The sequence below is a fragment of the Oryctolagus cuniculus genome, chromosome 6 (assembly GCF_051225735.1).
Source record: "Oryctolagus cuniculus isolate XC-2025 breed Fujian yellow rabbit chromosome 6, ASM5122573v1, whole genome shotgun sequence".
Taxonomy (NCBI): domain Eukaryota; kingdom Metazoa; phylum Chordata; class Mammalia; order Lagomorpha; family Leporidae; genus Oryctolagus; species Oryctolagus cuniculus.
Genome location: NC_142872.1, coordinates 131,159,430 through 131,174,102, shown reverse-complemented (window position 1 = coordinate 131,174,102; position 14,673 = coordinate 131,159,430). Strand labels below are relative to the sequence as shown.

At 34.4% G+C, this 14,673-nt stretch overlaps 1 protein-coding gene across 3 annotated transcripts in view; it reads right to left on the bottom strand.

Annotated features, from left to right (window-relative positions):
* ZFPM2 (zinc finger protein, FOG family member 2) overlaps positions 1-14,673 on the bottom strand; it is a 501,208-nt gene that overhangs the window by 387,502 nt on the left and 99,033 nt on the right. The window contains exon 2 of one of the 3 annotated variants that reach the window (XM_089335577.1): positions 7,794-7,973. The exons of 1 other annotated variant lie outside the window; for it this stretch is intronic. In XM_089335577.1, coding sequence (XP_089191703.1) covers positions 7,794-7,973 — 180 coding nt within the window. The remainder of the gene's footprint in view (positions 1-7,793; positions 7,974-14,673) is intronic. One more of the 3 variants, XM_008255815.5, reaches the window with a different exon arrangement.

Here is a 14,673-nt window from a genome sequence, read left to right as displayed (position 1 = left end):
TCAACATTGTATGGAAAATAAACCTATAATTAAATATTATAGGTCAAAAAATATTCTTGCACTTGCAAAAATCTTAAACATAAAACCCAATGGCATTTTCCCTAAATAGTAAAATAGTTTTATATTAATTTTCAGTGGTTAGTATTTATAATAATAAAGCTTACATAAAATGACAGTAAAACTAAATTTAGACAAATATTTCCTAATGCTGACATATTTAGGAAGAAGAAAAAATATACTTTAATATAGTATGAGACTATTTCAGGAATTATAAGAAATCTGGGTCATTGTGTATTTTATAAACTGTAATATGTCTCAGAAAAAGATCTTTGGCAGACTGCACATTTGAGATCAGTTGATGATGAGCTCACAGAAATAACAATTAATTTAGTTTTTCAAGTACAAAAAGGTGATTTTCACTAGTACATAGGAGAGTACTGAAAAATTTGTGGAAAATTGAATTAAAACAAATATTTATGATGAAAAAAATTTTGAAGTCCAGGTATCTTTTTTTCATAATATGCACAGATGTTTGGGAAGCCCTCATATGCATGAACTTCAAAAATTCTTCCATGAAAATAACTGAATTTGTTGAAGTAATCTCATATGACTCATACAAATGATATTATTAGTCAGTTTACTTTTGTTGAATATGTTATGTTATATCTGGAACCAGAGATAAGATAGGTACAGAAAGCTTTATCTAAGCTTTATCTAACCCTTCCATATAGAATACTGAGTCATGGAAAAATTGTTCACACATTCTAGTATCAGCAAAACCAACACTGGCTTTCCTACAAGAACAGAGTTCCTTAGTGTGGGGAGCAACTGGGAGCAACTCGGACTAGACTAAGTTACTGGAATTAAGACTTATTCTATGCATCTGCTCTCCCACAATATGGCGCTGGGAGAGGAGGAAACAGCTTCTACACAGCTGCCTCCAGTTCAACCAATAAACTGTAGGACCTGCTCCTGATTGGAGGAGAGCAGCGTACTCGGCGTGTGGGTAGCAGAGTTGGGATTGGTGGAAGAGGACTATAAAGGAGGAGAGAGACAACATGCACCAGGAACATCTATCTGAAGGAACACCTGTGCAGCCCCCGAGAGAGCCGGCCGGTGGTGTGCCGCTCCCCCGCGGAAGTGGGGAAAGTGGCAGGGGGAACCGCCCTTCCACGGAGGTGGAAGGGATGGTAGCCAACCCGGGAAGAACCAGCAGCAAACCCGGGGAGGGCCGAGCAGGCAAAAGAACAGCGCAGGGTCCTGTGTCGTTCCTCCAGGAAGACGGGGAGCGACATAATGGTGCTGTGACTCGGATATGAAGCCTAGGCAGGGTTTAGTGTCGTTCCTCCACGAAGAGGGGGAGCGACACTTAGAATCGTCCTCATTTTCCAACAAGTGTGTGTGTGTGTGTTAAAAAGACAGTGATCCTTACTCCAAACAAAAATAGTATTTTGGAGATTAATATGGCTACAGAGTGACACAACAATCTCATAGGTGGGTATGTTTTCAGTCTCATGAGAAAAATACAAGTAGACACTATCATGGCCTCCATTTCTGTCTTCTAAAAAGAATTACTTTCTATATTACATTGTTGAATGATTATATAGAAAAAGAAAGCTTTATGGTGTCAAAATAAATTTCAAAAATAGAAGGAAAAATAGAAATATTAGATCCAGGAAAACAGAGGCTTTGCCAAGGAGCAATAATGTCATGTGGTGGGAGGGGGAGTGGTGGCGAAGGGAAGGCAGGTGCGTGCCAAGCAAAGCTGGGGGCTGTTCAATCAGCCCTATCAGTGCTCCATCAGTGTCTCCACTCCAGCCAAATCCAGAGAAAACAAGGAGTCAAAGATTCAGGTCAATAAGCTTATAGGCGATTTGCACAAACAGCTCCTCCAGCAAGGTAAAAAACAAAGTCATATTGGCTTTTCTTTTTTATTCCTTCTCTTTGAACTCCCTGGTCCAAACACACTCTGGAAATGTCAATGTTATATGCAAGAATTTAAAGAGCTGAGCTTCTTAATCCCGTTAAGAAAAAAGGAACAAAGTTGTCTGTAAAGATCCCCTTCCTGGCTGAACTCAAAATGATTATGGTAGAACTGCTGTAGGTGGATTCTGATTCCAGCATCAGAGGAGGCAAAAAAATATGGCTTAAGTCATACCCGAAGAGGAGAAGACCCGATATTGATTGAAAAGAGTGTCTGAAATGGAAGTAAATAGGCTTTCTGAATGAAGAAAATGAAACTAGGAAGCAAAATAGCATGAAGGTTTGTGGATCAAATGAAAACCAAGCAGTTACTACTCCCATCATCAAATATACATTTAGGTACAGTGCTTTTTAATTTGTTTGTTTATCACTTCTCAAAATTAAAGATCTAGATAATATTTTTGTTGCTTTATCTTAGCACAGGGTGAGAAGCAGATTAATGACCATAATCTAGGCTTAGGTTTGTTATGTACAATCCAAAGAAACATAGCTTTTCTTCAATAATGTCTTAATTTTTAACAAAGTTACAAAACCACATAAACTGATAAAAATAAATGAGGGGACTGGTGTTTCAATGAGTCTGCCAGCCTATTGGCAGAAACAGTTAAGCACAATGATAAAACTGGTTCTAATCCTCATGCCTCTTACTCTATTTTCTGATACAAGGATGAGGAAAGAGAGAAACACCCAACGCTGCTGCTATTGTGGAACGGGAGAAAGTGACGCATACCATCCTCAAACACACCCAAACCACTGTGCTGGAAATGTCATTAATGAGCTACAGATGGAGGCTCATCAAGCCCTTGGCTAAAGCCTATGATTCGATGCTGGTGGTGTTATCTGTATCTCCTGACAGCTCCCCACTTCACCTGTTTTGATTTCTTTAACTTTCTCTTTCTGCAGGCCTTTCTTCTTTAGGCATCTACTACAAGCTGTGTCCTGACCATGTCTCTTTTCCCTGCTGGACTTCAGCTCTCCCCTGTGACTCATAAAAGGCAGCTTCTCTTCACAGTCCTGCTCCCCAAGCCTTCTATTGTGGTAGGAATCCAACAGATTCCTAGAGCAACAGGTTCCACAGGTATGGCTACCCCTCTCCCACTCCCCAGCTCTCTGCTGTCCTCTTCTGGCCCTCCTGCAACACGAGTTACTGTGTTCTGTAAATGCACTCCTTTCCCTTAGTTCTCTGCTCAAAGCACCATACCCATCGCTCTTTACAAAATAGCATGCACACGCACACACACAGACACAAAGCCATTCTATCACTTTACATGTTCTGATTTTCCTTCACAGTGCTCAGTATCACACAACATATACAGTGTAAGTTTGATAGTCTATTATTGCCCCCTCTCCTCCTGAGAGTGGGGATTGATTTTGTCTACTGGTGTACCTCCAGCACCAATGAGAGGGTCTAGCACATAACAGTCTCTTCAAAGATTGTCTGAGATGTTCTCAATTTATTCTATTAAACAGAACTGGTAGCAGCTACCAACCCAATAAAGTGTCTGTTCATGTTTACTTTGGGTTCTGTATTGATTACTTCTATTGCTAGCACTGAATCCAAGTCCCAGTAAAAAATGTTTTATTCCTTTTTCTCTAATATGCATTGCATTTTTCTATTTAGCCAATGCTTCCTCTGACTATTCGCCTTATCTAGTCATTAAGACTGGATCTGCAGTTGTTTTGTCTAAGATTAACTTTAATGACATCTTTTCCCCTTTCAACCTTTGCCAACAGAGCCGTGTCATCAGAGAATAATTTGTGAGGATCCTCAGTAACTTTTTCTAGATAATCAGTATTGATAACTCGAAGTTCACTGACACACAGTTTCTTCATAGTTGAGTTTTTCAATAGCATCACATTCTAGCCTACAGTGACACTGATCTGACACTTTTCTTCCTGTTCATATATCCTCTGACATTCTCCTGGAATGTATCTCAAGACATGTTTATTTCCCTTCAGTCATTAACACATTTGAATATTTCAGTGAAGAAACCTTCTTCCAAATAATTAGAAACAGTGAACTATTTTAGAACTGATTCATGCCAATCCCACGAAGAAACTTAGTGTTTTTGAGTTTACCCAAGTATTGCTAATATATGATAGCAGTCTCATCTGCTAGCAGTGATGCAACTAAAAACAACTAAAAGCTGCTTTCTAGGAAATCTGTATTTCAATTTATAGTAGTTTGCTTAGTTCTATGCATGCATGAGTGCACTTCCATGTCTAGTACATAAACCAAAAGAAAGGCATAAAAAATAAGTGAAGCAAATGATTCAGTACCACAGGAAATATTGTAGCACTTATGGACCCAGCCTTGATGTCTTCATCCTCTGTAAATTCTAGGAAATAATTCTTGCTTGTTTCTTTCCTTTCAAAGATACTGTAAGGCAAGACGCCAAGCAATCTATAAACTCCTGAACTAAAGAAGATGATGTAAACTGAAAGTACTGCTTAGTATTTTGCTAATAATGTTTAAATATCAAGACGAAAAAGCCAAATTCAAAGTAGCATAATTTTATACACTTAGTTCACATATTTTCAAAGATGAGAAATAGGGACATAAAATAAGTAGCTCATCCAAAGTTAAAACTGACATGAGAAATTTTAGTAGAATTGCCAGGTTCAGATTTTAGGCCTGTAACCATAACAAAGGAATTTCTAAGATTCACATAATTAAGAATTTTACATATTAAAGGTAATATAAAGTTCTGTTCTGTCCAATATTCAGCATTTCTGTGGAATATTACTTCATAAGAGTAATTTGGGTTATATTTGATCACATGGTTTATAATGATTAGAAACTTTATTAATATTAATTAGTGCTTTAAGACTTAGTAAAATTTGCTCTTTAGCAAGGATATAGATAGTATCAGTGTGGAACTGAGGAAAACCTTACATTAAGAGTCACTATAGACACTGCAAACATCCTGTGTGATATAAAGCTTCAGTTTCTAAAGGAAGTAGAACGTTTAGCTCCAATTAGTTATATCTTCAGAAATGTACAAAGATTTTTTCTTGTATTTAAAAAAGGGAAAGTTACAATAGTCTATGAATGCTTTCATACAGAATACAGTTGCTAGGACATGAAGTTATGTAATAAATCTAGATGTGACATCAATGCTCTCAACCTACTAATGCATCAAATACATTATCTAAAGAACTTGGAATTTCTAGCCATGTTTTTATGATCTGAGTTTTTAAACCAACTGCACTTTGACAATAAGGAAAATGCATTTCATGTTTAAAACTTTATCCCTCAAACTCACCAAAGTAAGTCATTGCTAGAGTTTGGACATTTAGACAAACTTTGTAAATAATGTAGTTCATTTTCCAGTATATATCAACAATTTTAACTTGTCATAAATGATTTAGAATATGTTAAAAAGCATGTTTCATCGGTGAAACCAAAGTAACAATATTTCTCTTTAGAAAAACATTTCTTATGTGCTTTTTCAATCATGATACTTCTTTTCATTGCTAATGTATCCTATCCTCTATGACTAGGAATAAAAATGCAATTGTGTATCACTGAGTATGTGGATTTCTACAGAAATACTGGTTTCCATTTTTCCAAAGAGAAAATTTTTTCTTCCCATTTTAGCTTAAAGGAAAAATAGAGAGCAGTGCTTGCATGATCTCAGGTGCATGGAATATCTACCACTGGGCTGCCTTCCTTCTCACCAGTTCCCTCTGACTTTAGAGAGCGTTCCCTGATCTCACACTCTGTGAGAATAAAATAATGACATTCTTTTCCTATTAAATAAGGGCCACCATAATTTAAAATGGTAATAATACCATTATCTTGAAAAATATGATGAGAAAATAAAATTCTTATTCCCATTCATTATAACTTTGTAATTTCAAACTAAACACTAGAGAATTACTTTTTATAGAATATATAGTATTTAATATAGCCTCCACATCTCATATTAAATATTTTATACATTTGAAAATTTTCCAAAATTTACAACTGTACATCAAACTAAGGTTTTTTTCAGTTACAAATGGCCTGTTATTGTTCCACGTGAGATAGTATTCTGGTGAGAGTAGATGGAAGGTACTGTCATAAGATGAGTTAAGTCATGTGAACATTTTCCATCATTCTAATTTCTTCTAAAATTCTTAAAATTTGGATTCTATACTCTTCCGTTAAACATAGCCCCGTACAAGTGACCTTCCCAAAATCTAAACTGCCCACAACTTCAGTCTCAGCCCAGCCACGAGCATTATGGGCAATTGGGGAGTGAATCAGTGAATGGAAGACTGATATCTCTTCTCTCTCTCTCTCTCCACACTCACACATACATGTATATATATATATATATATATATATACACATAATATATAAAATCTCTCATATGATCAAATAGATAAATACACTTTAAAAATAAAGAAATGGATCTAGTATCCAGAAAAACTAAGCAACATATTAATTTGGCCTCAAAATCTGAGTGAACAGTAGGGGAGAAGGTCTACTCAGTCTGTATAGTTCTTATTTTCCACCAGGAGTCTTTGCCCTGGAAGGCAGGGCTCATGTTGCAAGGCTTTCTGAGGTCTTTAGGAATCAGCGGTTAAGGAAGTTTCCTGGATTTCAGCATGTGCAAGTTCTCATGCTGCCATTCTGTTTCTACAGTTTTAAAGACATGATTTCCCTGATCCCAGCAAAAGGAATTGGATTCTTTTTTTTTTTTTTTTTTCATTTTCTGACAGACCACAAAAGGAGAGAGTGACACCAGGATTTTTAATATCTCTCAAATGTATATGTGGCCACCAAGATATGTGTATGCCAATGCTTTTTGAGAAGTTACATCTGCAATCTCGATTTCAGACTGCTAAATCTAGCGAATTAATCTATACAAACACACACAAAGAAAAGCCACTTCACAAAGATATGTAAGTCTGAGTCAAAACAGTACAAGAACAAACACAGACACAGACACACAGACATAAGAGACACATACTCGGAGTCACGCCCTCCAGGAAACTATCATGGGAAAGTCAGTAAAAGCAGCTTTTCTAAACCAAGAAGGTGACGCAAACACTTCTGAAACCATGAATTGGGACTGGAGACAATAGAGAATCCATGTTACTCACAGAGACAAAACAATCGAATTAAAAAAAAATTTAGAAACATCAAAACTTTAAATTGGCTTTTGAGACAAGAAAGCAAGTGAATGCCCACATAAGCATGGATATGGTAACAGCATTGCAACCCTGCTCCGAGTCAAGGGTTGAAATCAACTGAGCTGAGCTGCAGGTGCTTCTCGGTTAATAATGTCAGAAGGGCATCCAGAATGGACAAAAGGTGTGTATTTTCACATTTGATATTACCTAAAAATCACCAACCAGTGTGGAAAGCCAATGTCAAGCACCTAAGGCATTCTGTTTTCAAAAGGCGTGAGAGAGAATCTGTGTGGGGATTCCATCTACTCCACTCAGGCCTGTCCTCAATCCCTAATTCAGTACATGGCAAACAACTGATCTTCAATAAATATTTATGGTAAGAATAATGAATAAATTATAAACACTACATGTATTATAGTTACAAAGATAATTAATATTAAAATGTGCATAGTTAACTGAACAGTCAGCACAAAAATAATTGTTTAAATGTAAAAAAAAGAATCTGTAGAAATGAGATTATTTGGTCCCTCAAAAAAATACTGTTTGAAAAATTCTACACATATTTCCAGTTTGTGAAATTATGTGTCAGCATTTTGAGCACCTTGATTCCATCCTACAGTGCAGATTTTTAAACAAGATCATCTGTGGAAATGGATTTACGTATTCCATCCAACATCAACGATTACCTTTGTTACAATAGTATTCCACTTCTTCACAGCTCAGATTTCCGGGCCCAAATTCTGTGGGAAAGCTTTCCTCCAATGGAAAGTCTCCTTTTGAGATGGTGTCAGCTTCCTCTGATGGACACTCTTCTTCCTCATCCTCAATGGCATCTTCAAGCGGCCCTTGAAAAAGAATCAGGGACACTGTACAAAAAACATCTAATGAAGATCGTGAAATAAAGTCCTTACACAGAATCCTTTCCATTAACATTGGTGAAGAAAATGTACTCCAAGTAGTAACCCCAAGGGGACTCCCAAAAGATTATGCCCATCCAGTCTAAGGAACACTGACCAAGGCCACAAAAGTTGAAGGAAACCCTGGGAAGAAATCAGCACTGCTAATCCCTCCCCACCCCCAACCCAAGCCCCAAACTTATTTTTTTTTTTTTTTAATTCTCTCCTCAAGAGCCAAACTGTGAGCTTTGTGTTCATTTGTTAGAATTAACTGCCTGGTAAAGAGTACAAGTCTCTTTTACACTGTTGTACAATTTTACCTGAGATTTTAATAAAGATTTAAAGCTATTGAATGCATTTTAATTGAACTGAGATTCTAATAAAGTCTATACTTTTAAAAATCCATTTTAAGAGTGGATTCCAAGAAAAGATTTCATTATACGTGGTTGAGGCTTGAAGAAAAATTACATATTTCTCTCCCTGATGAAAGCATAACCCTATTCATAATTAATTGAATTTTTTCTGAAATGAAAAGTAGTTTTCTAATGAAAAAATGTAATTTGTATTTATGTGATACTTTTTCAGTAATAAAAATACAACGCCCTTAGAATGAGAGTGAGGTACACTACATTAATGGACCTATTTTACTGAAAGGATAGGGAGGGCTGTAGTTGTTCAGATGGATTTGAAGCCGACTACATGGGGATAGCACACAGTTGATTGTGAATTTCTGACTGCCTCAAAAGAATCAAAAGTATCTGGCTCATGTTACTAAGTAGTAGTCTGCATTTCCTCCTAAAGAATAAATGTGGCATTTTATCCAAAGAATACAATTATGGTAATTTGCACTAATTGTCACTCATGTCAGCAGTCTCATCAGACAGACTAAATACTTAAAGGCTTAAGTAGACTCTTACTTTTTAGACAAGTGTAAGGAAATTTTCAGTGCCAAAGAATAAATCCTATACATAATTTAAAATAGTGCATATATAACAATTTGTGTGTGTTAAACAGGAATAAGTATACACATTCAAACAGTGTTGTTAATATTTTCCCCAAAGCAAGTTCCCAAAGGACTGAATTCACATGACATATTTGCACTAATTTACATTTACAGATATCTAAGCAAAAGAAAAGGAAAATTTCTTAGAGAGTTTCTTTGTTCTTTATAAACTTTACTTTTTGTCTCTTCAAAACAATTGTTGAGGAAAGAATGCCTTAATTCCTATTATTCAATACTATATTTTTTTCAAACTCCGTAAAACAATGAAGGACTGTGTTTTTTGTGCAAACCATATCCAAAAATCATAAAATTCATGTTAGTTTTTCTATCTTTTATTAACTATTTCAAATAGAATTTATAATTCCTCACCCGTTAGAACATTTGTCAAGGATAATAAGACAGGTAAGGAATATAGAAAGAGTAAAAAATTAAAATAACAAATATTAAATCATTTGATAATTTCAGATAATAAGTAATGCCAAGTCAACACGGAATATAATAGAATATCTTCTTATTTTTTTCAAATAATTCAATTATAACACATTTTGTCACAAGAAGAGATATAAAGCTATTTTGTTTGTGTTTCATGTGGAAGTTTAAAAGCATTTTTATATGACCTTTAAACCATCCCAGTGAGATGAGAATGGAAGTTATTACCATTTTTATTTTATAGATTTGGAAACTAAAGCTTAGAAGTTTAGTTAAAAGAATGAGTATAAGTATAAAAGTTGATGTGCAAACAGGATTTTTAAAATGCCTTTTATTAATACCAGTATGCCATGCTACTATATAAATCATGCTTTTGTGGCTACAGACACATTTTTGTTTCAGGAATAAAGCATGGGTAACTCACAAATACAAAACATATGAGAAAAATTGTTAATTCATATTTATTCATTATTTACTGATAAGCACTTAACTATCTAGTTCAAAAAATGATATATTCCTTGCTGCTTTTTTCAAAGGACTGAAAGGCAGCCGAAATTTAAACAGTGTTCAAAAAGTTCATGGGAAATGCATATTATGAAAAAAGTATGCATGAATTTCAAAATTGCTTTGCAGCAAAACAAATTCATTTCAATTCTATTTTTTCCAGTAACTTTCTGAAGTATATTATTATGTCCTTATATTATGTCCTTCTTCACTCACATACACACACACACACACACACACATCAGTAAGATCTTCTTGTAGACCTACCAACAATAAAATAATTGATTACTAATATTTACTATCTACACAGTTTATATCTATACTGAATCAATCAATATAGAATAACCAATATTAATAACAGAAACATCAACTTCTTTAATAACAGAAATGACAATATACACATATTTTGGATATATATATACATATGTATTTACACTCTGTTTTGCTAACAAAAAGTAAATCTCCAACTGTAATATATCTTAAACAGTTTATATTGAAAATATGAAAAAACAAAGTTCTTCTGTATCTAGGTGCTCTTCAATTATAAAATCATGTACATAATAAAGAAAATGCACTACCAGAAATAAAAATACTTTGGTTTTAAAGAATGAAATTCTGTGCATATGTACTAACATCTTAAGAGGCTGTATTAAAGATAATGTTTAATTGAATAGCTATATAGAATATTTAATGACAACAAATTTGCTCTAGCATTATGGTATCAAATTCAAATTTAATAGTTGTATTAAAATTTAAATAGAAAAGCTCATATGAAAATCTGAAAGAAAACAAAGACATAAAGCATGGATTTGTGATTCCTAAAGCTTAAACCAGCCAATGTTATGACTACCTATGAATGCATCTATAAAATTTAGGGTATCAGAGTTTATAAGATCTTAATTGATAGTATAGGACTGTATAGTATGTATTCTCAGGTGTTTTTTTTTTATTTTATGTGTTGGCCACCACTTTTTAATTGCAAGCATGTAATTGAAAAGAAGCACTAATTTTCAAAATTAAACTACAAAAAAAAAAAAAAACGAACAAAAGATGAAAAATTCCTGACCTCATATGTTCAAAATGCGTAAGGGCTCATTGTAGAACAGGACTGGGACAGAGATTTTAGAGCCAAATGCTTTTTCCCAAAGCAAGTGTTAGATTTGTATAATTTACTATACTTTAAAATGTGAAATTACTCACCATTTCTTTTAGCCATGACATCAAATCAGACTCTGGGAAAAAGGTTTCTCTTAAAATGCATAGTATTTATGGTTTAAGATCAGATCTCACTCTACTCTCTATATTGCATGTTTCTTTAACAGGAAAACCTTACAGATAATCGTTGGCCATAAAATAACATTTTAAAAGGGTAAGAGACACTTGAAGCACAAGTATAATTAATGGCACCAATGAAGGAGGGAATGAAGGAACCTCCTGTATATGGATTAGTGGGCACAGAAGTCCACTTCAGAAAAATCACCACACATAATTTGACATAAATAATAATATCTACTCAGTAAAGGCTCACGACTGAGCTTCCATGTGCCCTCATGGAGAAAATTACTTCTGATTGAGGCCACTTGGCAGGCAAGTGTAAGGAAATCTGAATTTTAGCTCTTCAATTGCTTCTGATTTATAGATATTCAAATGCACTCACCAGAATTAATAGTCACAATGTTTATAAATAAAAAAATTTACCTGGTTTAAACATGTCAATAATTAATGGCACATCAGAAAGCGATGAATACAGCATGCATTAGATGTTGGGCTTGTAATGCTATTAATTGTCTCAGAATAAATGAGTAGGCATCCTTCATGTTTTATACTGGATGACGAATAGAGATTACTGGGACATTCTGATGGATATAAAGTAGTATTTCTATTTTCTGAGCAAAGAGATAATTATATACTAAGGATCCATTTGAATTGTCTTAGATCTTTTCTCTCCAGAGATAAAGCCAAAGATAAAAAGCAATGTGCAGGTTCACAACAGTTAAGGATGCTGAGGGACAGTCTAGGAGATGCAGAAGCCACTTGGTTAGCCAGTACTGACCAGAGCATTGTAAAGGCTGGGCCTGAGGTGGGTGTATTGGAGAATTTTTCATGTGGTGTGTATTTTAAGGATCTGTGGTTGGTGATGGACAACAGAATGTTCAATATTAAATGGTCCTAACCTATACACTGGTAACACACCTGTTGAATGAAATGAAAATAAAGAACTAGATACATATGGTTAAGAAGCAACTGTAGGAGTCCGAACTCCCTCAGAAAAATGAATTTATAATAAAATTGATGGTACAAGAATGAGAGGTTAAAGAAATTCTTAAAATATACATAGTCATTGGAATAACAGCTAAAAAGCAACAAAGAAAACTTGAGGGAAAAGAATCAAAGGTATCTAAGAACTTAGATGATGGATAATTAAATAATCATTGCAATGAGGAAATACAAGAAATGATATAAAGAACAACATGGTGAATGTCAGATCAAACACATGTGCCATTAAACATGTTGCCTCCATGAATAACTTCCTACCTTGGCAGTGTGTTATAAACAGAACAGTCATCACCTAAACTTCAGAATGTCTTTGTTCAGATAAATTCAAACCACTTGAGAAAAAGGACTCAAGAAATAAATTAAATTCTACAGAAATCAATACACATTGTCATGTACAAATAGGGGAAAGGAATGCCTAATCCCATGGTTCTGATGCAATATACTTCTGAAAAAGGTCCTTTTTCTTAAGCATTCATTGGCATTAATTTACTATACATTACTTTATTTGGCTTTGCATGCCCTTTGATTAAAACAAGACACTCTGTCATAACGGAACTATAAAGAGCATTCAATTTCGTCTTTATGCATTAATATTCTAAGCATTCTAGAGGCTGCACAAGACTAGCCACCTAGCAAAATGAGATTGTTTCAGAATGCTGGGCAGCCTTGATTGCAACTGACAGGTGGGGAGAAAGTCACATTAAAGTATCATCATTCTCAATAATTACAATAATCCATCACTCTGTGTTCAGAAATTCTGCTAGGTGAGTTTCCTCCAAAAACACACAAATATTTCCAAACCTTTTAACTACGGTGTTTTTCAATGTATGCCATTTTGGATCATTTTTATAACAGATATCATTATTAATATAAAAGTTTAAACCTCCATCATAAACTTACATTTTACTCATGCACAAAGCAAAGAATTCACAACAATGGAAAAACTTTTCAATCTTAATGAATTAATGAAAATGAAAATGAAAACGGTGGTGGTTTCCCCAAGTTGCACACTCCTGTTCTGTACTATTTTAAAGGCATCAGCAAATGCTACACACAGACAAAAGAATCAGAAGGAAAATAAAACCTATACATATTCATATATATATATGAATTTTATATATTTTATTTATATATATATATGAATACATAAAACAATAGGGACCACCTAAGCTCACAATTTAAGATATCATGTTTGGGTTTCTACATTATAATTGAACCATATTTGTTCAGATTATTGTATCTTTAAAATGTAAATATTGCAATATAAAGTAGGGCCAAACTTTGGTGCATGTTTAACATGCAAATATACAAATAAGACTCATCTATCAAACTCTATGATGTATTCTATTTTATTTGATGGGCAAAGGGAGTTAAAATAGAACTTTTGACTATTCAGTTTTCCATATGTGATGGAAGTAAAACAGTAATTTAAACTGAATGCCTTATTTTACCTATTAACTCATATTAGTCACTTATATTTCTCTATCACATTCATTAAATACAAAAATAAGCCCTTCGTAAAGGAGAAAAATTAGTGTATTTTCTATACATTTGTATCCTGTTTTTAAACTAAAAAGCTGAATCCTATCAAAAAGTGTGCTCCTTCTTATCTCACTGGAGTGGACTAATATGTATTTACTATTTTTATCTGGGTCATATTTTATGGCTCTCCACACTTCCTCTCTCAGAGTTTTTAGTGGCTACATTGGGACTTGCTTAAGAATCACCATCACCCTGTAGGCACACCTCAAAATACCTCTCTCTTGGTGGTGCCTGTTACATTGTCTCATGAGTATCCCACAGAGCAGTTTAATGAGAAGGGGCAGTAAAGAGGGATTCTCTTTGGATACTCTAAATCCATTCTAACTCATGTAATTGAGCTTAACAGCAAGAACAAAACCCTATTTCTGCAGTCTGAAGCACAGTATTTTAGACAGCCAAGTTCTTCCTGCAGTCCCTCACAGTTAACAACAGCTGCATCAGGGGATCTAGTGGGAAGGAAACATTTTTATTAATTTTTCTCTTATCTGCCATAAGAATGTTGATTTTTTTTCATTTACGTTTGTTGCCTGCAGGTAGCAGACCTGAGAATCATATAGTAGAATTTTTTCTTTCTGATTAATTTCTTTCCATGTGCTATTTCTTATATATAATTGATTCTAGGCTTTGCTCATAGCTGCACATCTTTTTTTCTAGCCATACCAACTGCTGTCCTTCAATCAAGAAAGTTGAAGAAAATTACCTGAATTTTTTTAAGTTTATTAAAAATGAGATCTGTATTTAAATTGAGTTTTGAAATGTTAATTCAAAGAGCAGATATTAGAGAATTTTAAATAGAGGGTTCAATTTGACCATACATCATTGTAAAAGGAAGTGAATGGGGCCAACCTTACTCACATTGTTTCTTTATGGGGTAGGGGGAAGGATGTTCTCTTTAATCTTAGGAAAAAATGGAGT